The 14,148-nt window shown below is 41.0% G+C and overlaps 2 protein-coding genes across 5 annotated transcripts in view; one reads left to right on the top strand and one right to left on the bottom strand.

The window, feature by feature from the left end:
• Window positions 1-11,302, top strand: part of lsp1a (lymphocyte specific protein 1 a) — a 28,839-nt gene extending 17,537 nt beyond the window's left edge. For all 4 annotated transcript variants that reach the window (XM_072669544.1, XM_072669538.1, XM_072669530.1 and 1 more), the window contains exons 9-14: window positions 1,534-1,615; window positions 2,189-2,329; window positions 3,308-3,406; window positions 4,285-4,377; window positions 4,514-4,622; window positions 10,270-11,302. In XM_072669544.1, the coding sequence (XP_072525645.1) occupies window positions 1,534-1,615; window positions 2,189-2,329; window positions 3,308-3,406; window positions 4,285-4,377; window positions 4,514-4,622; window positions 10,270-10,295 (550 nt within the window). In that variant the 3' untranslated portion in view covers window positions 10,296-11,302. The remainder of the gene's footprint in view (window positions 1-1,533; window positions 1,616-2,188; window positions 2,330-3,307; window positions 3,407-4,284; window positions 4,378-4,513; window positions 4,623-10,269) is intronic.
• On the bottom strand, window positions 5,443-13,086 carry prr33 (proline rich 33). The gene is made up of 3 exons (XM_072669511.1): window positions 12,849-13,086; window positions 12,372-12,421; window positions 5,443-10,085 (listed from the first exon to the last, which is right to left on the bottom strand). Exon 3 carries the CDS (start codon window positions 10,068-10,070, stop codon window positions 6,681-6,683), a length of 3,390 nt encoding a protein of 1,129 aa, XP_072525612.1. The 5' UTR covers window positions 10,071-10,085; window positions 12,372-12,421; window positions 12,849-13,086; the 3' UTR covers window positions 5,443-6,680.
• Window positions 13,087-14,148: the final 1,062 nt, after the last annotated feature.

Here is a 14,148-nt window from a genome sequence, read left to right as displayed (position 1 = left end):
CTTTGTAGTAGATAGTCTGTCTGCTAAAAGAGTGACACCACTTACCATATCTGTCTGTTTTACATTGCAAGACAGCTCAGAGTTCCAATTTATGAGCTGTATTTGTCATGGGAAAGCATTGCGTCATCTGTAAAGGAGCAAGTTAATCACCGACCATATCACTAATGACTAACACATGTCTCCCCTCTGTACGCTTGCTTAATATCTTACACATATGAAGTGACTTGTCTGTGAATAGGGTCAGAGTTTCCTACCAGATCTAAGTGGTCACCCCGTTTGTGCCAGGTGCTGGGAGTGTATTGTAGTCTCGGAGAAGTTCCACACACACATACACAAGTTTGGCTTGGATGACACTAGCGAGATGTCATGCACTGTTAAAGCATAAGATTCTTGAGGAACTTGAGGAGGTTCTTCAATTTGAAACTGTGGAGGAACCATATATGGTGCCTTAAGGAATCTTCAAAATACTTTTAACAGTATGACATGGACTGTATTAGGTGAGGGAAGGTGTTTATTATAGAGGTTAACTGGTCCACAGAGGAGCATTGATTACTCTGTACCACTCAGCAAATACATTGTTCCCCTTTGGCATCGGTCTTTAGGCCTTTAGGGCATCACTGTTATGCTGTTGGGAGATACTCAATGTGGGAGATGTTCGTTCTCAGCACACATCCACTATGACGTCTCCAGAACATCTCAAGATGTTAGCAGGTTCCCAGCTTCTACCACCTTTCATCATATATACATATAAAAGAATATCCATCACCAGTTCTCTACATTATTTGAGCACTACAGCTGCCGTTTACATTGTGACAGAATTTCATGATAAATTGCACAACTGAAATGGTCCACAATTACATTGATTTATATCTTAGAACTTAAATGAAATTCTCCAATAAACTTACCATTTTGTAGATACATTGTTAGGTTAGGATAGCAACAATATGTCCCATATGTACTGTACTATTTACAGTATATACATAAGCATGGCAAACTAGTTCTAAGAGAGGTGAGCCAGCAACCAGAAGGTCATAAGGTCAAATTAAAGGACTGACTGGTTATTCTTGGTTGTGCTTAGGCAAAGGAATTTTAAAATGAAAGGAAATGTATGGGGGAAAAAATTTTATATTTGATTGTTTCTGCTTTTCCTATAAAATCATGAAAGAGTCCTTTAAAATGCTTGAAAACACACATAGACAACATTCACATTTTTTGTTGGCCAGGGTCAGAACAAAAAGGTGACCCAGTTTGCACCTCAAAGTCAACAACAACAGCTTGTTTCACAGACAGATGCATATCAGCTTTGAAATGATAATGAGTGAATGGTAGCTGAAATATCTAATTGCACATTGGGGACATTATCACATGGTGAATTGCCAGTGGGGGAAAAGGAATATTCCACCTGGGACAAGAATCCCTCTTATCCCTATCTGGGCGTTTGGCCAGGCGATGAGGTTTAAAGCTTTTATATGCTGCTTTTATGCTGTGTAGTCTTTCACATGCCCTGACCAAGTGCCTTTGTTTTGGAAACAGCAACAGTTTTAAGAAGACTCAACCACCAGTACTCCTGTCTAAAATTGATGACAGAGTGGAGTTGTACAGCCATGCTGTGGAGGTGAGTGTTTCCTCTGTTACAGGTAGAGCTCTGAGTGTAGATCAGTCTGAACTCAGGCATGTACTGACAGACAAATTGTATAGTAATAAAGAAATATGATCCCGGATCAGCTTTACTGCATAGGATGCACGGGCAGTACTGTGGTGGGGAATGATTCAGTGGTGACTGTACAGGAGCTCTATCATCATGCCTCAATTTTGGTGCCAGCTACAGTGTCATAGATTTCCTGAAGTGGTGTAGTGTTCTTCAGAGGCACCTGCCATCACCTGCCTGGCCTGTGAGAGGGGTAGTCTGTCTTTTAACACTTTTTAGAGATAAATGGAAATTCCTCGCATACATTTTTATGCTGTATTTGTTTGTCTGGTACTAAAAGGGGCTTTTTCCCGTTAAGTCAAACAACCACAAGATATTCTGAGGTAATGGTTTTCCAGGAAAGCAGATGTTTGTGGTCAGAGTGTGTTAAGGGAATGGGGCACGGTTAGATTTCTTGCCTTCATGCATCTCAAGGAACCCTCCCTCTATATCTACTGCTTTTTGATGTTAAAAGATCCTGTGATCTGTTATGCTCTGTAGATCTCCTCAAAAGAACCAAAGATGATCAAACCAGCTGCCGTGGACATGCCCAGTGCTCCTGAACCTGTCGCAGCCAAAAAGAACATGTTTGAGGCAGGAGAGGCCTGGAACCAGAGCACACCCAAAGGCACCCCATCAAAGGTCTGAGAGCAACTATACTCACTGCTCTATGCATCCAAGAGCACTCTTCAAAATACAAGTTCCTAAATGATGGTTGTAAATGATCTGTCCATTCTTTTTTTGGTGAAGAACCACAAAACAATTGGCATTCAATCCCAAGAGCTCCTTTTGGCAACTTTATTTTAAAGTGATGAATACTGGCAGCCAGTGACAAAAAACCCCCACACAAACTGACTTAATTTACCAAGAAGACAATGAAAGATGCCACACTGTTCATTAAGTGATGGAGTGGCTTGAGGATCGAGGTTTTTTTGAGAGTAAAAGTTTGACAAGGCAGTGTGAGGCAGTCATCAAGGCCAAAGGAGGCTTACAACAGTGGTCACCAAGGCGCCACTGCTCCTGGAGATCTCCCTTTCTGCAGGCTTTAGCTACAACCCTAATCAACCCCAAGAATCCATTGAATTGCTGACTTCACAAGCTTTTAATTAGCTGAATGAGGTTGTAAGACTGCCAGTGTGAGTGAATGTGCCCATAAAGGAAGACAAAGAGGGAACATATCACTGCTCATCCAAAAGTTTGCTATTAGCCTGAAGATCAGTGACAGGCAATTTCCTTCAACATCACCAGCGCCTCTAGGCAGTATGAGTAAAAGGCAAGAGTCTGTTTTGAATAGAAATTTGAGCAAAACTGGAACTCAGATAATGCCACTGTGCCTCAGATGCTGACACCTTATCACTTGTGCTGACTGTGACCACATTACAATGATAAGTATAAGACTCTACAGGTCCACTGAAAGAATTTCTGTCATGAACATGAATAAAAGGGGGGAAAGCAGTCGAGAGTTTAAGATTTGTTGACCTTTTATAGAAAGGTCTTCTTTAAAATATGTTTCTTTGTAATATTCTCAGGGCCAGTGCATTTGACTCTGTGTTTGAAATTGACTTAGCTGTCTAATACCCTCTATGTGTCTTTTTTGTGTGTTTTATATATGTGTTTTAGGACACCGAGGGACTGAAGGTGGCTGTGGCTGAACGCATCACTCAGTGGGTGAAAGGGAGCCCAGAGGGTAGCAACAGAAACATGACTTCCAAACCATCTGTAAGTATCAGCTGACTAAGCTTCTAATCAGATCTCTCCATTGTCCCATTGTCCACACCACTACTCAGTGGTATAGCCACAACAATGCTCTTTCAGTATTAAGCCTGCCAGAGGCACCTCGATATCTGTGGCATGTATCTGTCCCTACAAGAATAAATCAAGGCCTCTTTTTGTCTTCTATCTTCTTCCAGTTTCTCTCCTCTGCTTCTTTCATCTGCCTCCCTCTCTTTCCCTCCTAAGGTAAAAACAGATGACTAATTCAATCTGTCTCTTCCTTCTTTCTGATGAGAAAAGATTGCAGACGTGTTTACGTGTGTTTATGAATGGAATGCTCGTGCACTGGCTCTTGGTTTGGGCACACAGTAGCTATTTATAGAGTCATGCATTAAAAGGTTCTTTGGGGCACTGGTTTTCCAATCCAGACCTGGGGACCAAAGCCTTGTTTCACACCTGATCCAGCTCATCAGCTAATGGTGCTTTTCCACTGGGCCTTCGAAATCATGATCCCTCAATTTGGTGCCGTTTCCACTCCAAAGCAACCCCATACTGTACCCACTGTGGGGAACCACTGTACATGTGATTCCCAAACACTGGAGTTGAAAGCCACTGCTTAAAGGAACCAAATGTTCTTTCGATCACAACGCTGCAAAGGACTCTTTTTGGCCCTTTAGTTTTAAGAGAATGCCGTGGGTAGTGTATGCGAGGTTGTCTCGCACAGTTGATCTGTTGCAGAGCCCTGTTTGCACTGCCCTCTGGTGGGCTACCAGCCTTCTGCCTAAGTTGTGCACTTTCAGTTGGGTTTTAGGTTTCATTGGTTTTTACAGAGGATGTGGTAGAAAAAGGTCTCTGAGACTATTGTTCTCCATGCTCATTCTCAGGACGTTAAAGCAGGAGATGTGCTTCAGAAGAAGAACATGTGGGAGATCATAGGAGAAGGCTCAGCAACAGGGCGGTCTGGACCTGCAGGGAAGGTAATTGTTTCAGTCTCATTATTATCATCGTCAACAACAACAACAACAAAAGAACAGGGGAAAAGTTGAGTCTCTCTGCTTCTCATGGCCCCTTATTCTCGCTTTGCAGCTATGTGATGTTTATTTTTATTCTCAGGGCACCTCCTCTGGTAAACGCTACAAGTTCATTGTGACTGGCCATGGCAAATATGAGAAGATTTCTATTGATGATGAGCTTTACGATGACTACACAAATGGAAAACCAAGTAAGACCCTTGATCACCTATGACAGATTATGGAGTGCCTTTATGCCCAACCTTAAATCTTAATGCAGTCATTGTAGGTTTACCATGGATTTTTTTTGTCACTCTCATCACTGACATTATATCTACTTGTCCCATATGTCTTTGAGCAGTGGTCTTTGCATTTTATTATACTGGCTTGAGCCATTTCAGACAAAGCTCTGCTAAGCTCTGGCAGGATATAAATTTATGGGGTGCCGACAGGATTCTAACACATGCTTATGCATTCTCACTCAGCCTTCAGTGGCCTTAAATAAAGACTGCTGGAAATGTTCACACGTGCCAGACTGTGCATTGCAAGGATTCAGGACATCCATTTAGGGCTGTGTTTAACGCTTATGCTGTTATGACCACCTATTACAGGCTTTTATTATGATTACAGTCTATCTAATTGTGAAAACATGCATTTTCTTCTGAAGTGTTTGCAACTTTAAGTAGTAACTTTGCAGGAGAAGGAAAACTGCTTAACTGTCAATGGAAGTCAGTGTGAAAAGACCCAATTCGTTTTGGAGCATCTCGGTTAGTCCATTAATTTAGCTTTTTTGACACAATGTAAAGAAAAACTGCCAGATACACATAATAAAAAAGTGAAAGAATTGGCAAAAATGGATACAGATTTATGATATGACGATTATTTAACACAGTGATTTTATTAGATTTTCTAATTTTTTGCTACATGCTACAATATATATGAACGACTTTGCACAGTGATTCTAAATTTGTACTGAATAAAGTATTTGATTTTGAATGACCAGAGTGAGTCCTCTCCAAATCAAGCGTTTTTATTAAAAAAAATAAATATAAAACAACATCTAGTACAACGCACCTTAAAAGGCGAAGCATTATACACATCACTGCTCGTACAGAGAATGTGTACCCAGCCTGACGTTTGAAGACATACATGCAAAAAATAGAATAGACAATAAATTACGGTCAGATTTTCACATGACCAAAGATTCAAGGCCATGCATTAGAGTTGACAGTCAGTATCCACTGCTCTGTGCTATAACCACCCTAATCGTTTTCCCAGTTAAGCAGAACCCTGTGGCTTTATGCTCAGTTTAGGGGTCCGTCAGTGAAAGCTGCCTGTCAACACTTCAGGCATGCAGCTTCATCTAGACATGCACTAGTAACCAAGATACCTCAATGCATTGTCTGAGTTCACGCATAAGGTTTGTGGTAGAATCAGAAGCTCTGAGTACTTACTGTGCATGTCTCTTCCATACTGAATTTTCTCTGATCTCCAAGTCTACTTTATGTCACATTCACCCCATCCCACCCATCCACCCTCCTACAACTTTCAGCTACCCTGTCCATCCTGTTCCTTTACTGAACACACTTTCAGAGCATTGTCCATCAGTTACTCCTTACTGGCATTGTCTATTAAAAAACATAAATAAATAAAATAAAAACGGGAAAAACATAATAAAGGAGAAAAAAGAAAAAGGACAGGACATGCTTGGTAACATGTCCTCCTTGATTTTTATAAGCACCATGTTGAATACTGAGCATTAAAGAAGATAAATATTCCATGATGCCTAATATTTACACTTCCATTATGCATTTATGCAAAAAAAACAAAACTCTCAACCTCCATTTCAAGATATCTAACCGGGTTTGGATTCTGCAGCGTAACTCATATGGCAAGCTTCAGCCATAAAATAACTGCTTGCATTCGTGCTGGGTTGTGATTCTTTCACCATACTTCTCACTAGCAGTGATGGCAGATTAATAAAAAAGCAGCTGTTTGAATGCTTAAATCAATGCGTTTTAATCACTGAGGGATGTCTAAGTGAAAGGCCCATGTTTTGCATTTCTCCCTGCCCATACTAATATGACTTTTCACATGTCAGAGAGGCAGGTATTCGAATTCCGCACTGTATTTCATACAAATAACATTTATTTTGCTGTTTAATTATAGTTTTAGTAACTTTAAGGCAACTGAATGAGTGATAAATAGAACTGTACACTATCACTGAAAAAAATTACAATATCCTTGGCCATTTAACATCTACTCTTCAGCTACACGTCAATGGCTTTTGTAGCAGTGAAGCCTCTGGCGGTTCTGTTAAAGTCTTTTGGTTCTTCGTCTTTGCCTTTGCGGCCTATAAGACCCATCTCGAATACTGTTGAAATCTTAGTCACGGGTCGTGAGGCTGCCTCTCTCAGTTTTCTAGCATCAAACCGAGGGCTGTAAAGGAGAACTGGAAGGCGACTGGCAAAGGATGGAATTTCTTTCGGTTTATTCAATTTAGCCTCTTCTTTCTTTTGCTCCTCGGTTTTGTTGGCTTCGATCTGTTGCATGATACTCTCTTTGGTAGAGAACATTTGGAAGAGGACAGCGTCCCACATTTTTGCAGCCCTGGGGCTGTCTTTATCCTCTTGGCTCTGAGATGTTTCACTAATCTTATCTGCTTCTGTGCCCTGTGTTTTCTGCTCTCTTGGTTTCTGAGCAGTGCCATCAGGGGCCTCTTTTTTCAGCTCTGGCTCATGCTCAGGAAACGTGGGCTCCTCTACCTCCACCACTATGTGTTTCTTGAGGCGAGACCAGCCACTGAGTTTTGACTTCATGCCTTTTGGTTTCTGAAATGCCTTCAGGAGTGGCTCTGCTGTTGGTAGGGAGCTGTTGCCCTCCTTCTCCTCAACTGCAGGCCTAGTCTCCTGTAGGGTGCTCTGTTTAGCCTCTGCTAAATCTTTTTTCTCAGGTTTCACTTTGTCCTTCTGGTCATCTGTTGGCTTAACCAGAGGCTTATCTTGTGTCTTTTCCGTTGCAGCTTTGTCAGAAGCCACTGTTGTTAATGATTTTTGCTCTTTAATCCTCTCTAATAAGGACTTTTGGGGGGCTGATGGCTTCTTTGACACTTTGCTTATTTTTGTAGTAACTGCATCTTCTGCTGGAGTCGGCTTTGAGATTTTAGCAATGTCTGCATTTTGGTCAGATGTTGTAATTTGTGCAGACATTGATGCTGGTTTAGTTTCAGAGTCAGGGGGCAGTGTTTTTGGTTTAGCAGGGCTGTATGTTGTGGTCCTGTCTCTCTGTGTCACAGGAACTGTAGTCACTGCCTGAGATACTTCTGATGATGGCGTGTCAGCTTTAGACACCACAATGACTGGAATTGTAATCCCAGAGACCTTTTCTTTTGTTTCCTTTACTTCTGATGTTAGTAACTTAGGTGTCTCTTGAACAGATATTGTTGATGTTGCTGGCTCTGAGACAGCTGAAGATGCAGCATTTGTAGATGGTGACACTTTACTCACAGGTGTCTCTGACTCCTTAAGCACTGCCTCAGGCCTAGCTGCCTCTTTTAAAGTAGATTGTTCCTTTGCTTGTCCCTGAGCGTTTTGTGTGGGTTCTTGTGAAGGAGGTACCACAGTAGATGGGGACAAGGATCTAGAGATACCAAACGCAGGTGTATGACTCTGTATTCCCCCATAAGCAACATATTCAGCAGGGGTTAATCCATAATATGTTGATTTGGATGATTTTGATGTGGGTGTTCTAGGTCTTTGACCTGCAAATGGAGGTACTCTTGGTCTTTGAAGTCCTGGTGAAGATGCTACAGGTTTAGCAAACTCGTGGTTTGATGTTTTGGGTGATGGGTACTTTGCTGTAGGGGCTACAAGTTTAGGACTTTCATGTATAGGTGCCATCTGGCTTTGGGAGCCTGTGGTCTCTGTAAACATTGGTACATCTTGTGTGGGGATCTTTGGCTTTGATAATTCATGTTCTCTGATGTTTTCAGAAGACTCTGTATCTGCTGAAATCTCAGATGGTTTTATCTGAACATCCCCATTTTGTATAGCTACTGGGAAATTGTTTTCTTTTGGCTTCTCTTTTTCTTTAGGAGTTTCATCACTTGGCCCCAATAAACTTGAGGTTGGCGTTTTGGATCTTCTGCCCTCCATATGCACAGGGGAAACAGCAAATAAAAGTGGATTAGGTCTTGAAATCTCTATTACAGGGGTCCTAGCAGGTGACACATGATATGAGGGTGTCTTGGGTCGTCCTGAGAGAGTTTTTGAAGTTGTAATTTCTAGCGTTGCTGTCCGTTCTCTTGTAGGGGTTCGTCCTCTCTTTGTCTCAGTCATTACTGTTGCATTACCTCTTATCTCAGATGTTGGGGTAGTGCTGCTCTTAATTTCCAATGTTGTAATGGGCACCTTTTTCATTTCCATTGTTGGTGTTGGGCCCCTTTTGACCTCAGGCGTTGGTGTCGTACCCCTTTTAATTTCAGGCGTAGGTGTCGTACCCCTTTTGACTTCAGGCGTAGGTGTTGTACCCCTTTTAATTTCAGGCGTAGGTGTCGTACCCCTTTTAATTTCAGGCGTAGGTGTCGTACCCCTTTTGACTTCAGGCGTAGGTGTTGTGCCCCTTTTGATTTCAGATGTAGGCGTCACACCCCTTTTAATTTCAGATGTAGGTGTTGGACCCCTTCTGATTTCAGATGTAGGCGTTGGACACCTTTTGATTTCAAATGTAGGTGTTGCCCCCCGTTTAATTTCAGGTGTAGGTGTCGGCCCCCTTCTGATCTCTCTGGTTGGTGTTTTGTCTCTCTTTAGCTCTGATGTTGGTGTCACAATCCTCCTAACTTCAAATGTTGGTGTCTGACCTCGCTTCACTTCAGCAAGAGGTGTTTTACTCCTTTCTAGTGTTGGTGATGACGTGTAATATGTTCTAAGACTTGCAGTCTTGGACGTGTAATTTGTAATTTGTGGAACATCAAACATAGGTTTTGAGGGTTTGATGCTATCAAAAGCAGTTGGTTGAGGACTTGCAGCTTTAGAAGTAATGAAAGCAGGTGTAAGACTTGAGTTGGCCTCCAGCTGTGTAGCTAGCACAACACTGTTGATTTGCTGAACTGCTGCAGAAACGTGTGCTGCACCTGGTTTTGTGTCGGCAGGCCTGACAATCTCAGTTGTGGTAGTTATAGCTGTTACAGATGTAACAGTTACAGAAGGTGCAGAATGAGATGGAGTTGTATAAGAGAACAGCGGGGCCACATGGTGCGGTGCGCTAAAGCCCAGAGGAAGATAGGGCTGTGGAGAGAACCTTGCTGGTTTGTCGTAAGTGAAACCTCGCTGGTGAGGGTAAGGGGACGGTGAATGCTGATACAGTGGCCTGACGTTAAATCGAGGGTGCAGTGTACCTCCATAAATGGGTGTCTCTGGTGTCTTGGGGGGAGTTGAATGGTCACTGTGCTCCAGGTCAGGACTGGCTTCATTTACTGGAGAGAGGCTTGAGCGGAAGGGGACTGGTGTCTGGGAGGCCTGTGAGGCAGCTTTTTTCTTGGCCGTTTTCTTAAGTAGTTTCTGGAGCCGGACATTTTCCTTTCCAGGTTTAGGAAACAGAGGCGGTGGGTACTGCTGGGAAAGCAGGCCTGCTTGGGCAACGTTGCCAATATTAACAGCCATGGAAATGTCAGCCCCCTGAAACAGACAGGCAAAATTAGCATATATAGACAAATAACAACATGATGTTCCAATTATCTGATTTTTTTATTAAATATAAGAAGCATATTTGTTAAATGTCACATGTAATATATTAGTGACAACTGCTGCATGTTAAGAAGCTGTAGAATTAATATTTACATTTGTTTTTTCTCTTTTTCAGGTCACCTGTGCCACAGCGACTTGTAAGGGCCTGACACGTGCTACACTGATATGGTTTTCTGGTTGATTTATTTACCATTATTCAATTCAAATGCATAAACACCACAGACAAATGTCAAGGAACATCTTACAGCACATTTTGGTTTAGATGCTCCAAAAAATGATTATTTTATCACATGATTCACATACGTAATTGTATTAGTATGTCATAAAGAACATGATGTTTACTTCATTGTTTTATCACTTGTCTTTGTTTTGTTTTTTTAGACCACTGCATCAGATTAAGTATTTTTGTTCGTTTGTCTTGTCTGATTATGTTTTTATCATGTCTTCATTCTGCAACATTTGCAATTATATTATTCAAAACTGATAGATTTGTTGCCAAGCCTTGTTATGATCTTGATGTAAATAGGAAGTCAGAAATAAAAGGTCATTGTAAAACCCAGGAGTTGGTCCAGAGGTGCACTCAAAATCAAAGTCCAAAGCTGTAGTTGGACTATGGTAGACACATAGACACATAAACACATTTCATGGAAAGTCTCATTCTAATTCAGAGAGCACTGACCTCTTCAAAATACCTTTTAAGTACATCTGGAAAATGTCAAACTGGGAAGTCTCCAAGTCTCCAAAATTAGATGTAAACTCAAGATTTCATTTATGATACACATGGAAAACATCTGTCAGTAATGGGCATATTTTGAGCCACCAGGTATATATATATATATATATATATATACATACATACACAGTCTCTTGCAAACGTTTGGGTGCCCCTAGTCAAATGTGCTTTTACTTGTGCACACACCACATTCATTTTATGTTCAGACAATAAATGGTAATGAAGTGTACAGAAGTGTGTTATTGTAGGGAATATGACTTATCACATCACATTATATGTGAAAATCAACACCACATAATTTGACCGGGGTGCCCAAACTTTTGCATACGATTGTAAATATATATACACACTGCCTCTTTCTTTTGGTTAAACTGATCTTTTGTTTAATAAATTTAACCATTTTTATTATTAATAATGTTGACTGTCATTATTGCTGCACTATGCATCTTTATGCATGTGTATAGTTTATAATCTTTCAGTTATTTTCTGCGCCAGTGTTTCATGGTGATTATGGCTGGCAGCTGTCTTGTGTAATAGTAGTTGGGGTAAATGAAAGAGCCCATTTAATTTTATGGCACCTCTCTTTGCAGTGAGCTAACCCAGTCTAATGCTGGATATCTTCTTGGCCTCATTTCTGGCTTAAAGCAAAGGCGAGACAGAGACACCTGCTCCTTGTCATGGGTTGTGGTGCCTTACTTTCAGCCAAGTATAAACTAATACCCCAGTGCTCTGCACATAGCATGGGCTAGTTATAGATCAGGCCACGAATCAATTTGATCCTAAAAGTACGAAAACTGAATTATAAATCATGTGAAATTTGCTAAATGTAATTGTAAATTCAGACATATGGCCAGCACTATCCAATTCAAGCTTAACTGAATTAAGACTGTGAGTTATGGTTAAGTTATGGATACTGAAATCTTGCACAGGCTAAGCTAAGTGTTGATAAAGGAATATGGCATTAGGTTTGTTTTTTAATTCTCTTTGTTTTTTAATTTTCTTAATGATTTTTTAACAAACTGAGTTATTAATTTGTAATGAACTTTTTCATGAATTAAAAAAAAGAAAATTGTAGACAAATGGAAGCATCTGTGCCAGCAGAGTGCTCCCATAACTCGGGTTCAAAAGTAGGCCAGTCACAAGAGTTTTAAAGGAGCCTTACTCTCACAGAAACTGAACCTGTCGCCTGACACATGACACATGAGACGGGGTCATCCTTTTAAGGCTCTGGAAGGTTAGACGTTTTGGAACAAGTCCAACACATACGTTCAAAAGAGGAAAGCATAAGAATAGCCAGGCAGCAGATTCAGGCCCTGCACAATGATCATTCTTAGCATTACTGTTGAGCAAAAATAAATAAATAGACACATACATAATTAATAATTACCATACAAACAAACATGCAAACAAAGCAGGTATTCTCATCTACTCAGGTTTCATGACTGTCACTCAGCTTAAAAATAGAAACACACACAACAGCTTACCAAGAGATGATTCTAACAGATGACAGATGGCTCACTTTTGACAGAGTCCCCTTAAAACACAAAATAATCATATTCAGTCAGAGAACGCAAGCAAGCACTATCCATCACAAAGAAGTAGTCATGGGGGCACTAAGCCAAACAGTGAATTTTACGCAGAAATGCCATGTAGTCACATATTTCATTGCCAGTAATGACATCTGGTTTGTAGGAGCTGGATCGAACATCAATCTTCTGGACCACCATCTCCAGTACTAATTCCAGCCTTAGTGGCTTAACACTGCACCTTTACAAAATACCACTATCTTCCAAAGAGCTGTCAATACAGCATTCTACAAAGGAATCACGCTGAGGGGCTGGCTACAGCACCCACAACACCTGTTCCAGCACCACAAGACCACTCAGCGACAGTGACATCAACACACTGACATGCGCTCCTCCAGATGATTAAAGGCTGAAAGCTTTTTGGGGTTATTTTACCTGTGTTTCTGCTGCTCAGGGGCGACCGGCTGCTGCCTGCTTCTCCCAGCCTGGAGTGTCAGAACAAGAGGCTCATGTTGAGCTCAGCGAGTCCTTTCCTCCAAATGGAAGGCAATGGCTCCATAGCAGTCCAAAAATAAAACCAGAGCCCTTTACTTAGAATGTGTGCGCCGAGCAGCGATGGTGCAGAGGGACCGCCAGCGAGGCAGGAGGTATCCAGAGGACCTTCCATGTCCCCCACCTTCCCCACTCAAGTCACCAAAGCCTCAGAGACTACAAGAACACTGCCATCTGCAGGACAGTGGTGGTAGCTGAAGCCATGCCCTCAGAGAACCTGACACCACAGGCCGGGTGTGAAAAGGGTGTGATATCACTGGACATGATTACTTACCAAGTGCACACTTCACTAATCAGCCCCATGTCTCATGGGAGGTGTTTCTACAGACATTGTAGACATTGTACATCAAGAAAGCAATGTTAGGGACTATCTACTAAAATTACACGAAAACTAAGACAAATCCCATTTTTGGCAAATACAGAAATATACTACAGATTCTTTAGATGTTTTTCTAAGTACAGTTTATTACTCCATTAAGTGCCCTTGCATTATGTGTACACTGTAAAGCTTCTTGGATTGTTTGTACTGCATTATATAATTTTATATAATCAAAGCAAAGCAAAATATTGAGTCATATTATGAGCTCCACTCTTCAGATTAACATATTCCTATAGGCTAGAATAATTACTTCATTCATCCAGAGGACAATATCTGAAATACATAATATATACACATATAATATTTAATAAAAAACACTTTAACCTCTTAAAAAGAGGCCGAAAGTGTTTTTACAAACTTGTATTTCCAGAGAATAACCCTGCCAGTTTGTATAGAAATACCTCTAGTTACCGAGTAATATGCCTTAGCGTGTTAAATAAATTATGATCAATTTATTTTTGTCATATATTAACTCTTTACACTCTAAAAGCTGGTATGTGAGCCCAAACGTCAGTTCATTATCCTCTAAACATCACAACTTGCACATTAGTTTAATTGTAGTAACTCAATAATTAGTAGTTACTGAAAGTGATATCAGTATGATATCTGATATCACAGATGGTGAAGAGTCTCTACTCTCTAGAGTACAAGAACTGAAGTGGATTATTGCTAAATCATGAATTTTGAGGCTACTAGTTTCAATCAACGCAGGACAGACCCCCCATGTTGTTATTTGAGTAATTCATTACAACTGACAAGGCATCCGCATTTATATGAGGTTAGATGAGTTACGCAACACCCCTT

This window comes from Salminus brasiliensis, chromosome 2 (genome assembly GCF_030463535.1).
Source record: "Salminus brasiliensis chromosome 2, fSalBra1.hap2, whole genome shotgun sequence".
NCBI classification, from domain to species: Eukaryota; Metazoa; Chordata; class Actinopteri; order Characiformes; family Bryconidae; genus Salminus; species Salminus brasiliensis.
Note: the sequence above shows the minus strand (reverse complement) of the source record. Positions and strands in the feature narration are given on the sequence as shown.

Excerpts from the sequence above, each read along its gene's own strand:
- prr33 (XM_072669511.1), bottom strand. The coding sequence starts at position 10,070 with ATGGCTGTTAATATTGGCAACGTTGCCCAAGCAGGCCTGCTTTCCCAG.